The sequence below is a fragment of the Poecilia reticulata genome, chromosome 13, assembly GCF_904066995.2.
Source record: "Poecilia reticulata chromosome 13, P_reticulata-male-v2, whole genome shotgun sequence".
NCBI lineage: Eukaryota > Metazoa > Chordata > Actinopteri > Cyprinodontiformes > Poeciliidae > Poecilia > Poecilia reticulata.
This window is the reverse complement of record NC_088842.1, coordinates 17,501,393-17,514,262: the sequence shown is the minus strand read 5'-3', so window position 1 is coordinate 17,514,262 and position 12,870 is coordinate 17,501,393. Positions and strand designations below refer to the sequence as shown.

At 41.9% G+C, this 12,870-nt stretch overlaps 1 protein-coding gene across 3 annotated transcripts in view; it reads right to left on the bottom strand.

Moving 5' to 3' along the window:
• dner (delta/notch-like EGF repeat containing) overlaps nucleotides 1–12,870 on the bottom strand; it is a 48,116-nt gene that overhangs the window by 16,467 nt on the left and 18,779 nt on the right. For all 3 annotated transcript variants that reach the window (XM_081615004.1, XM_008425405.3, XM_081615005.1), the window contains exons 2-5: nucleotides 6,274–6,621; nucleotides 4,864–4,961; nucleotides 1,939–2,102; nucleotides 336–484 (exon numbers count right to left, since the gene is read on the bottom strand). In XM_081615004.1, the coding sequence (XP_081471130.1) occupies nucleotides 336–484; nucleotides 1,939–2,102; nucleotides 4,864–4,961; nucleotides 6,274–6,621 (759 nt within the window). The remainder of the gene's footprint in view (nucleotides 1–335; nucleotides 485–1,938; nucleotides 2,103–4,863; nucleotides 4,962–6,273; nucleotides 6,622–12,870) is intronic.

Below are 12,870 nucleotides of genomic sequence, written 5' to 3'. Positions count from 1 at the left end.
AAACACTTGGCAAACTCCCTAAATGCTTGATAAATATGCTTTAGTGTTTACTTGATAGCCAACACAGCAAACAATCCTGTCTGAAAAAAAAAGCAACATTTTCCTACAGTCGCTTGTGGAACCAACAGGACTTCTTACTTTTCTTCTTTTTTTCAGAAAATAGCATAAATAGTGAGAACATTATGTGCTTTAAGTCATCCAACAAGAGCAGGGAGAGCTGCTAACTGCTGAGAGAACAGAGCGATTCTCCTTGTGCGATGTTATAAAATTATCAGGCCAGGGAACAAGCACTTTAGACTGTAGCAGCGACCGTCGCTGTTTCTGTGAATCCTCACCTCCGACGGCTGCGTGACGCATTTCCCTTTCCCAGAACACTGAGGATCGCTGAAGCTGCTGCCGGGCTCCACGCAGCTGCTGGCCTTCACTGTCAGGTTGAGACGCAGCGTGACCTCCGGGGCTGTGGGGGCGCCAACACGGATCACGCCTACGGGGGAAACAAACGCTTTTGTGGTTTTAAAGGTCTTAAAGAGTTGCTTCACTTAGATATTGATGTGAAAACAAGTCAGTTTACCTCGACACAACAAGGAATTTAGCAATAATTTAAAACAGCTTCCCTTCAAATCACATTTATTCGCATGTTTGTCATGTTGCAGCTAAGTGTGATGTGATTTGCTGGGATCTTTTTGGAGCTGAATACAAAAGGGCCACACATTTCTGATCTTTCTTCCAATCCCACTGTAAACATCTAAAAATACACTTTCTGGTCTCCAGCTTAAGAAGTGTACTTTTGCTCCTTTTTACACACACTAAGCACATCAACTGCCATGACAAAGCATCAGGTCGCCTTTACAGTTTCACAGAGTTACTACGGCTCCCCTGTAGATGAGTCAAAAGACAAATGAACAAATGTTCTCCTGTAAAGCCTCTCTCTTCATCTGAAAACGTCAAACGTCTCTTTTATTATGCGCTCAATCAAGCCTGACAGCTTTGCTGCTGCTCGGATAAAAATAGCTCCGTAGTAAATATCAGGTGCTGTTTTGCAGAACCTGACCTGAACCAATGAGCGGGACGTCCGCCGCTGATGGAAGCGCTGACGTCAGCCTGGCCTGACCAATGGGGACGCTGACAGCTCTGTGCACGTTCCCCTGTCGTGATCATTAACCCCAATGACAATGAAATTTGGAGCTGCAGAGTCATTGCGGCTTTAAACCGTGAAAGCTCAGAGAACATGAATTGTTTTCACCTAAGGTGTAGTTGGCATTGTCTCGTCCTTTGTCTCATCCTTCTCAAGTGTGCAAAGCCCCCGAATCAGGTACCAAAAATGAGTGTGGACGATTATGTTGTGAACATTAGTCACACGCGATTAAGCCTGGCTGGCATCCAAAAGAAAAAAATTCATTCAAGCCGATTATTTCTCACAGTTTGACCTTTCGTCTGTCCTCGTGCGTCCTTTGTCTTCCCGTCCTTCCTTGTAATCCCTTTCTGCCTGCTGTCTCTTCTTTCTCCCCTTCTTTATCTGAATCCCTCTCTCCCGCCCTGCATTTCCCCTCTTTTCCTCCTGATTTAACCCTAACCCATCATTTTATTCTCTCCGTGAAGCAGAAGAGGCGACCGCCACAGAGGTAGCAGACATGAAGGTCAGCTGTTTGACCGGAAGTGCGTGGAAGTGAAAAGTACAAGCATTTTTTTTTATCTACATTCAAAGGTTATTGGCTTATTTGTCTGGCTAAAAAGTTATTTTTATGTTATTTTGTCTTATTTCAGGTGTGCTAAGATATTTTCACTATACACTAGACAAAAAAAAATACTTGGTAAGATTTTGTATTTTTGCAGTGCAAAGTTCTGAATACTCAAGGATCAAACACAATGACCAACAGATGCGGGGGGTGTTTCACGTTGCAGGTTGTCCTTTCCTATCTGCTGTGAGGAGAAACTCACTGAGAAAGTAGTTCTGTCCCAGGGGCAGCAAACGGTCTGGTACCACCAGGCCGTCCCGGGCCTGCAGAAACCATATGGTGGTGCCGTTCAGAATAGACGAGCGGAGGAAACCCTCTTCACTCACACGCCACAGCACCGGAGCTCCACTGGCATTCACCAGCACCCTGGTGGCAGAGGAAAGCAAAAGCATGAAGGAAATTAATAAGCAGCTGGAAGCAGGAGAGTCCAGCGATTATTGACTCTATCGACTTGGTCCAAAATGCAACTTTTCAGCCTTTTGATAGCAAAATATTGCTTTAGTCTGCATCCATTTTGTTTTTTTGGCCAAAGATGTGTACAAATCAAGACTTCTAAAAAAAAAAAAAAAAAACTAACGTTGTGTAAAGGATATATACAGAAAACCTCAAGGGTCAGTCTTCTGCCAGCAGGCTCTTTGGTGTGAGGATGAAGCCTGAGATGCAACCAAAGACTAAACTGAACCAGCGGTTTTTGTTGAAGAGGGAGAAAGGAGTCGAGCAAAGCTGAACTAAGCTGGATCTTCTCGCAGAAAGCCCTCGTGAGAGACAGACAGGGGAGTAGAACGTAATCTGTCAGCTGCAGTTGCAAGAAAGATGCTCAGAAAGCTCGAGTGAAGCTGCTCACAGCTAAACGCCGTCGAGAGCCTCTCTAGCCTCCCTCCTACACTGAATTAATCTTTCCCATATTAACCAAAACAAATAAAACAATACGTGATTATCCTCTTAGCCCTCCATGTTGTGCACTCGGTCTAATGAGTGTTTACAGCTGATAAGAGCCGTGAACATTATCGCCGCCACGCTGATTTTCCGACGACACGATGCGGGCGGAAAGTGCAGCGCCGAGGAGAAGGAGGATCGGAAATTTGAGATGTGCTAAAACGAAAGACGAAATCTGACATCAGGAAGGGAATAATTTATGTTACTTTATTATTGACTAAGTGGAAAAGCAAGCCTGAAAGCTGTGGCCCAGAATATATTACAACACACATTTAACTTTCAAATTAAAGAAAGAAGACCACATGTGGGCTGATGCAACAGTTGCCCCAAGTGCCACAGAAGAGATGGAGCAAAGCTGAAACTGAGGCAATGTGACTGAAATAAAAACACTGCGGTTTGGTCACTTGAAGGTGGAGTTTTCTTTTTGTTTTTCTTTTTTTTTTTGTCATAGCTATAAGAAAAAAACCATCTGTAACTCAGACTGGCTGGAGATCTACGGCTACTTAGGTTCACGCGAGTCATAATTTATTGAGGAATAGCTCTCTAATAACCTGCAGTAAAATCTAAAAATAATAGTAGTAATAAGGCCTGACAAAAAAATAGCAAAACAAAAAAAATTCTCTTTAGCAACAACATCTTCCTGATTCCAAAGACTTTTGGGAAATGTTCAATGAACTATTCAGACAAAAGTGGTGCTTTTTAGAAGGTCACATTTGTAAATCTAAGACAGCATCATCACACTGACAATCAAACATGGTGGTGGTGGTGGTATAATGCTTTATGGCTGCTTTGCTGCTTCATGACAACTTTCTGTAATTGATGGAACCATGAATTCTGCTCTCTACCACAAAATTCTGAAGGAGAATATCTGACATTAGGTTGTGTTCAAAGGGACAATGACCCAAAAGTCCAACAGCATGTCTATTTATGGATAGCTCTAAAATAAATCCGACTGAAATGACTTGACGAGGCATAAAATCTTCCGCAGTAGTCGGCATTTTGCTCATTGGGAATAAGCAAAAGGCTCAACCTTGTTTATGGCACCACCGGTGGTTAGTTTGGATTAGGGAGAAATTACTTGTTTGATTCCCAGCCTGGGTTATTTACTGAATGTCTTTCCCTTTTCTCTCTGCTCTTTATCCTGTCAAACTACCAATGAATAAAGGCCACTAGAGCCATAAAAACCTTTCAGAAATTTGTGGGTTCAAGAAAAGCAACAACAGAAGCAATCTTGACTTTTCTCACAGGACTTCAACAACTACTCCCTTTTCGCTGAACCTTTCAACACGCTGTGTCCGACAGACGTGTTTTACAATTATCTGCTTTTCTAATTAAATGCCACTCGGCGGTCCATTGCAGCTCTGGACGGTGCTAGATGTTAGTCTGAAAAAAAGTCTCCTCGGAATCAGCATCACCGTACATTATTCAGGTATTATTGTTGTGTAATCAAAAAGCAGGAAAACAGGGCAGCGGAGGTTGATTACCTCCCAATTCGCAGCCTTTTGTCTGGGATCATCAGCAGAGCCCTGCGCCGTGCCTCTCATGTATAATGAGAACGTCAAGGGCATCCAGCCATCACCTTGACCACTCATTCTGCATAATTCATTGAACTCCTGTTTACAGGGCAGCTGTAGCACCGTTTTTGAACAGTCACACTCCTAATAAATTGAGCGCACCTGTGCTGGCATGACACAGTTGGGTCGCAGGGTTTCAAATGAAAGGGTATTAGTGACGCAACCTTCAAGCTGAAAAATGTTTCCAGCGAAAGTTGCTGCAATGGTAAGTATGTAGATAAAATAATGTACACAGCAGGCTCTATTTTTAATTCTTCCGTGGAATAATTATGCAGACTCTGTACTTTTAAAAGGTACATTTTGGTCAGGAATACCTATTCTCGGGTTGCAGCAAAAGAATCTACAGATTTATAGATTACATGGGGCTGGCCAGCGACTTCTGTTTTATGCACCTGAATGCAGCTCGTTTTTAAAAGTTGGAGCAATCAGTTCTTGAGGAACTTTCGCAGCAACAGATTAATTAGGTGGTCATCTCCAGGCTGGAGTGTCAACTGCAGCTGATGTGAACTTTAAAGCAAGAGGAGGATGGACTTTCTTGACTTTTTCTGAATGTTAAGTAGTCCTACGTTTAGACGGGAGCTGACGGTTTTTTAAGAACTTCGTGATATTCCTCTTACTTCACGGCAGTTTCTTCAGGCACCTCCAGAGACAGAGTCAGGGTCCCTGACGTCAGCTCACAGAGCTCAGGGCTCACACAGTGCAGACCCTCGGTGACCTGAAGCACAAACCATCACATTTTCAATATTTAGTCCTAAACACATTTCTTTAAATGTTTCAAAACTTTAAAAGAATTTCAAAAATCAAACAAAGATAACTTCAGGGTGAAAAAAAAAGGATCTAAACCAACCTGTCAATTTGTGAAAAAGTTATTGTCCCCCTTTATTAATTCACAAGTCGCGTGTTGTGTAAAAGCGGGAACGTGTCAGGCAACATAAAGCAGAATAAAATATCTAAAAAACAGCATGTCATATGCATCAGTCTCAACAATTTCAGCTGAGAAACAGTTGCATATATTTCAGTCTTTTAAGGGGTTCAAGCTCCTTCTGCAGCTTTGGGATTCCAGAAAACCAAGAGAGTTATTGTTGTCAAATAAAATAATAATGACGGTAAACTTTCCCAGGAGAGATCGGTCTAACAGAATTACTTCAATAGGGAATTGACAACACACCCAGGAAGAACAGCACTGAGGGTCCCAAAACATTTTCAGTTTTAAAATTCACTTTTCCAGACTCAAATTTCTTGACTTTGCAGAGCAACTTTTAATAGCTCCAATTGCTCATTATGAACATTTGCTGTCTGTGTAGTATGGCTGGCCACAGGTGCTGGCTTTCAGCCTCAACTCTAAGTTTGGAACTGAGGCAAACTTAGATCAGCTTTTTGTCAACATTTGTAACACTTAGACTTAAAATATACTGCGTAGGCTGGGTTATTCTATACTGAACACAGGATTTAGTGTAAAACTAAATCTAAAACGGAGGAGCTGGAAGAAGTGGCTGGGGAGAGGGAAGTCTGGGCCTCCCTTCTGAAGCTGCTGCCCCCGCGACCCGACCCCAGATAAGCGGAAGAAAATGGATGGATGGATGGATGGATGGATGAAGGATTTAGTGTAAAACTAGCATCTTAGAATAAGAGTATTATGTGATGTGGAAGTGATTGTCTTGGATTGCTTTGTTGCTGTTAAGATCAGGACGACTTCAAATTAATGAAACTGTGAATTTTACTCCAACCAAACTGATGCAAAGAAATAATAAAATGAAAATATCTAGCCATCAGCTGATTGGATAACAAAGGAAGGTTTAAATTGATTAAATCTGATTGATAAGCTGTGATGTAACCTTAAACTGACCTCAGCAACAAAAAAGAGTGGGCCAAACTTCCCCCAGAGCAACGTGGAAGACTCATTATCAGCTTACGAAAACTCTTTTGGATGCAATAATTTTTTCATAATGAACCAGGTTGGTTTGGATGACTTTTTCCAGGGCGAGGGGAAAACTGTAAATCTTCCGGAGCTGAGGAAACGTCCTCACCCGGTCTGCATCCCACTGCACAACCAGCAGCCTCTGCCCGGGCTTGGGCTGCCATGGCTGCAGGGTGGGAGGCACCGGCGTGGTGGTGGCCGGGACTGTGGTTGGCTGCTGGGGCGGAGTCGTAGCCGTCGCTGTGGAGGTCACCGGTGTGGCCAGCTCGGGAGCGGAGGGGGTGGCCGGGCCCCAGTCGGCGGCGGGCGGCAGGTCCAGCAAGATCTGATCGCACCTCTCTCCCTCGTAGCCTTCTGTGCACTCGCACAAGTAGGCCGGCTCGCCCTCCTCCCCGCCTTCGCTCCGGCTGCAGTTTCCATGGAGACAAGGGCTGCTGGCACAGGGGTCTGTGAAAAACTGAGATAATGGAGAAAATAAACAACAAAAACACATAAAAGAGAACACAGTGGAGTCAAAGCCAGAGGAGGAAACAGGAGGAAAACATGGTTATCGTGCTACGTTCATCACCGCTGTTCTCAGCCCCGCGCCTTGTTTGAAAGGTTTTTACTACGAAGGCAGAAGATATAAAATTGGGTTTCACATCGGAGCTGTTAGCTAAAACTGTAGTACCTTCTTATGTGTACTTCTAAAATTACCAGTGTTTACCATGTTGATGCAGTCCATACGGTGTCTAGTTGTTTTTAATCTCCTTTTGAATTTGTTATTTCTCAGAATATCTCATTTGTTTCTGCAACAAAGCTCCTTGAAGTGCATATTTAATCATTATTTAGGAGAAACACAAAGCAGATAGGTTTTTTTTTGTTGCTGTTTTTTATTATTAGTTAAAGATTCCTGCATTAAAAAAGAAAGATGTCAAAGAAAAGTGATGGACTTATACAAAAATCATGTACAAGTCCATCCCAACTTAGTGCGTGGAGGCACTAAGTTGAAGAGGCTGGATTTCTCCACACCCACAAGCAGCAAGCTACGTATTCGCAAAAAGCTTGTTTTTGGCCCCAGATTATGAAGCAGTTGGAGTCTAGGATTGGAAACAGCAAAAAACCGAGGAAAAACGAAGGAACACTGTTTATGCCACGGCCACTTCAGATAGCTTAAGAATGAAGAAAATGCAAACACCACAGAGATAACCGCAGCTGGAAGAAATGTTTTCTTTTACTGCAGGTTTTACATGTTATGTCTCCCCTGCATGTAAAAGTTGGAATTGTTTGGCTGCTGCAGACAATCGGATTTAAACATCAGTTCATTCTCTTTTCTTCTGTCCACCACATGTGTCGCATTAGCTTGAGTTCACTTTTAGGGCCAAAGGGTACGTTGCTGCTGCAAAATTAGTTGCAGAATCTGGACTAAAAGAGTTCAACCTCAATTACAAAGAAACACAGGGTGATTATGTGGAGAAAAGTGAGCCTTCACAGTCACTACGTGGTTTAATGCAAGGTAACCCGGCGGTACAGGTCTGAAAGGAAGTAGCTGAGACAGCAGTGGAGCGGAGCATCTGTCTGAGTGTTCCCAAAATGTTTATTTTGAATTACAGTTTTTTTGTTTTGTTTTTTTTCCACAAGGGGATAGTTTATACCACTGGTAGACTAGATTTGAAATAAAGCTTATAAATCTCTCTATATGGTGCCAGTTTGTCAAGTATCCAATCTACTGCTCTCAGACAATATTCCAGTCCTGACTTCTTCCTTCTCACAGTCACTGTGTTATTGCTACTTTAGTCTTGAGTAGTTTGTTATACCAGTGTTTCTCCTTGGAGAACAAAACAACAAATTGAGAACAATAAACCCTTGAAAAATACCACAGAATATCTGATATTCTGTATCCCTGCTTTAGTGTACCTACAAACTAATAATCAATGGAATGCCACTATTGTTACTATAATTACACCAATTTACCTCCATAGAAATAATAATAGTCTGGTTTTTTTTACAACGTTTTTTACTGTATAAATACCATCATATTGTGACATTGCGCTATTTGTATTTATAAGTTATCATACAATCTATACACTTACATTTTCTTCTAAATTGGAAATTTCATCCACCACGGAGCGTTGAGGAAAACGCTCCCCGACAGCCTCCTCCACGCTGGTTTCATCCATAAATAATGAATCGCATTTAGAGAAAACCTTCTGGTTCTTATGCTGAAAATGAGACGTAACAAAACTCACTGCTTGAAACTGTTGTCTGCTGTTTGGCTTAAGAACGTCTGTAATCCTGTTCTTATTAATTGATGCGTTCTTTGTCGGAGCAGTAGAGCCTCCAGCCAAGCATCTGAAGCTCCAGTGGCCAAAATAAAATCTGAACAAAGCGGGAAAACAAACAAAAAGCCTAGAATGCGGAGAGAGAAGAACAGAGATGTTGCAGTAATTCGGATAGTGACTCCTGCCCCCTGCTGCGTACAGATGTGAGCTCGTGAACGAAGGCTTGTGAGAGAAGCTGAGTGGCAGAGCAACAAAGACTCATTAACAGCCTGTTCTCTCTACGGACAGAGTCACAGCTCATTAGTGCTAATCTCTCTGTGAAGCTTCCCCTCTTTGCTACTCTGACAAACTTTTTTCATGTTTTGACAGTCCGCTCTCACTCGAGCACGGTTCGATGCTCCTATCTGTCTAAATTCGTCAACCTTTAGAGGACAACAACACGGTCTTTTCTAGGATACAGCGAGTCCTGGAGTCTGACTCGTGACCTTTTTTCTTGCGTCTCTCCAGATTGGACTCTAAGCCACAGTCCGTGTCGATGTACAGGTTAATGCCAGGAAGAGTAAAATGTTTTTTTGACACTTAATATTCCAGCGTCTTTACAACTTGAGTAAACTTTTGTTATTTTCAAAGTAATTTTACTGGAGCACAATCATGGGAGTAAAACCTCCGACCAAGAAAATTAGCAATTCAGTCTCAACAAACCACTAAAGCTATCGAACAACAAATTCCCTGAATATCCACTGTAGAAGATTACTGGTGACCAGGAAGGGTCTTATTGACTGACAACACATAGACAACAACCATACATGCATTCACTCACTCAGGCATCAGGACATTTCACACTCCATGAAAACCTGAATCTGCCCCAAACAAGCTGCGGAGAGCTGTTGTTAACATGATGAAAGCAACTAATCAGGGTAATCAGGCTGCTTTGAAACAGCCCAGACTAATTAGAATAATGTTGAACCTTGAATTTTCACACAGAACCTGACAACGTGCAGTGGGGACGAATCATTTCAGACATTCTCCTTTTGAATAAAGTGAAAACTAGACGTAAAATGAATTTATCTTTATCCTCAAATCCTTGGCATACTGTAATATCCTATTTTGACAGACATTTGAAAATGAAAATATTGCTTTCATTCTAAATTTGCCCGCGGTGTGAATAACTTTTAGATTAACTGTATATTTAGCAACATGTCTGATGCAATGAGTGCACAACTATAGAATACACAGCATACATTTCCCTCTGTATGCATTGTGTTTTTTGTTGGTGTTAGAATTAATGCATTCAGACTTGGGCTCTGGCAAAAACATGTGAATCAATTCCGTCTAAGCAGCTGATAATACCCCCTTTATATATATATTCCCACATACACCAACAAACAGGACAAAGAGATTCTCCAAGGCCAAATTAATTGCTTCACAAGGTGCTGTGATCCCCTCTCTAATTTGAGATGGTCGCCCCAGAGGAGGAGAAATCGATACAGCCAGGCAGAGGAAAACAGCAGCACTACTTACTCACAGACTTCCTGGGCTGGTTTTAAAGACGGGAGGTTATCGTTTCTGTAGATTTACCAGACACATAGTCATATGTTCCAGTGGTGAGGCACATTTGCACTTACACCTGTTATGCAGTTTTTCCTTCACATTGTGATTTAATTAGACCATATTTATGGAGGATAAATGCCGCTGCTGTGTTTCACAGCAAACTGCCCATTACAGACTGGCTAAAGATGGTGATAAAAACTTATGAAAGTTTTGCTTCTTTTTTTTTTGTTGTTATTAATCTGTCATGATTTGTGGAGAAAGTGGTGAGGAAAACGCTGTGGACCCAGGTTGAAATAAAGAAAAATTATGATTTAATGATGAAGTCAGAAATACAAAGTCCAAAATCCAGGCAACACAGAATGAGCGGCAGGCGAACGGCTCAGTACTGGTAGCAACTGGTAACTTGATAGACATCTGACAACAGACTTGAGTGACGTGACTGACAAAGAACAAGGAACACAGGTGGGTTTAAATAGACAGGGAGACAATCAGGGGAAACAAGAAACAGGTGCAACTAATCAAGGGGCAGTCACAGAGACTCCACTCCAGCAGATGGTGGTAATGCACATCAGTAAGTTGCTTGCCAACCGCCATAAAAAAAGACGAAGAGACGCAACAGAAAACAGAAACCTAAATAAACAAAGAAAACCTCAAATCCTCACATCTACATTTAAAATGTTATCCAAAAGAATGATGCTGTTTCTGTGTATAACAAGCAAAGGTGAGCAGATGACAAAAAGGTGAACAGGACGTGGTTTGACATTTTTTCTTCTGGCCAGTGCATCTTTGTTTCTCTATCAAGGAGTCAGTCTGTTCTGGTCTTACCTTCACGGTGTGCATCTGAAACAGGCTCCAGTGATTCTGAGAAGGGCGTCAACACTGTCCGATCTCTAAACTTTTGGTACCAAATCATATAAAAGTTCTAAACAGCAGAGCTGGTCAGAGTCAATGTGCAGATGGATGGAGATAAATAAAGGGCAACCATGTGTAAAAACCAGTGAACGACTGCAAAGACCCCAAACATGGAGCCAAGACTTAAGTGGAATAGTTTTTATTGAAGTATATTTATCTGTTAAAGTCAAAGTAGAGAAGCTCTGTGGCAAACTCGCTAGCTGCTCTTTAGACACACTCACAAACCAAACTGACTGAGTTTGAGTTGTTTTACTAAGATATGGAAGATTTTTCTGTTTCTGGATGTGCAAATCTAGGAGGGACGCACTTTAAATATCTGCAACTGTGCGTGTAGTGAAAGCTGTTTCTACAAAGTCTGTAGCATAAGACTTAGGGGAGCTACACATTCATGCTACAATTTTCAGGTTTTTATTTGCAAAAACAAATAATTAAACTGAGCATTATTCTCTTTCATCCTCACAGGTGTAAGTCACTTTGTGTTAGTGCGTCCATAACCATCAGTGTTTATTGACATGCTGTCAGAGTCAATAAAAGTAATGAGACACAGATTTAGTGAGAAGTTGAAAATATGGACACAAAATGTCCTTTGGAACGTCATTTCAGTGACCCTAAAGCGTTACTTGACCACTTTATGAAATGATCTTCTCGGAGTAAGTTTCCAAAATCCTGACCAAAATTTTAAAACCAGTTGCAAAATGACAAGAATTAACAGTTTTCACTGTTGGCTCTAAAGGAGGATCCAAGTTGAGCTTCAAAATGCAAAAAGAAGAAATGGGAGTGAAACCAAGCAAAAAAAAAAAAAATGAGCAAGCAAATTAACGCAAGCAACAATTGAAGTGAAATAGGTTGTCCACTGTCTGATCAGAGTCAAAACAATGAAATATTGCTGTAGACAAAAATCTCACAGCAGTAAAATATTGTAACATGAGGATAATTAAATTAAACGCTGCAGAAAGTGAATCGCATTGTAGATCTTTCATATGTTGTCTTTTAAATGTTGCTTTTATGGGTATAAATGTGAAATTTAACATCAAGGAGCCCATCAGCCTCAAACTCTGTGACCTTTGGGAATTATGGTGCACTGCTCCATTTCACCGCTTTGGCTGTCGTCTTCCTGCTGCAAAGTGCGGCTCATTTGAGCAAGATAAGACAGCGGGGGGTTGCTCTAATGGCCAGATCGTTCAGCTAATTACATGCAGACTCAACTGAGACATGCATCTAAAACAAGACGTGCAAAAATCGGATGGTGGGGAAAAAAAAGAGGCAGAAGTTAAACTTTTTTAGTTTTCTTTTTTTTTGGGGGGGGGGAAACTAAACTGCGACAGACTGGCGACCTGTCCAGGGTGCTTTCAGGTGGTAAACCCGATTCAAGTCACGACAATCTGACTCAGAGGAACCTGAGCGCCATGTGACGAGTCTACATGAGTCTTGTCTTTCATGTTTTACTGATGAGAAGTGTCGTTAAAAATTGATGGGGCCTGATCTAGATCCGTCTTCTTTTTCAGGCTGGACGAGTCCTTTTATTTTTATTTTTTCCCTGTTTTGTTTTGCTTTTCGAGGCAGTTGCCGCTTGCTGAATTCAGAAAGCAGAAACTGGAGCACCACTGCGCATTGTGGGATCTCAGAGGAGCAGAGCAAATATCAGGAAACATGAAGCAGAGGAAGAAAATACAACCATGCAGCGTACAAGTTATGTACCCTACACACACACACACACACACACACACACACACACGCATACACATACCCACGCACGCACGCACACACACACACGCAACACTGAAATGACAACTGGGAATAGCACTGCACTGCCACATTCAGGGAATTACAACCTCCACCGTGTGAGTAGAACAACCAGGGAACAAATACAGAGTAATTATATAATCAATCACACAGCAATTAGCTGAATGAAGCAAATTAAACTTTTATATAGCCAGCAGAGATTCCCGTCTCAAAATGTGCGGCGCATAATGAGCAGCAGC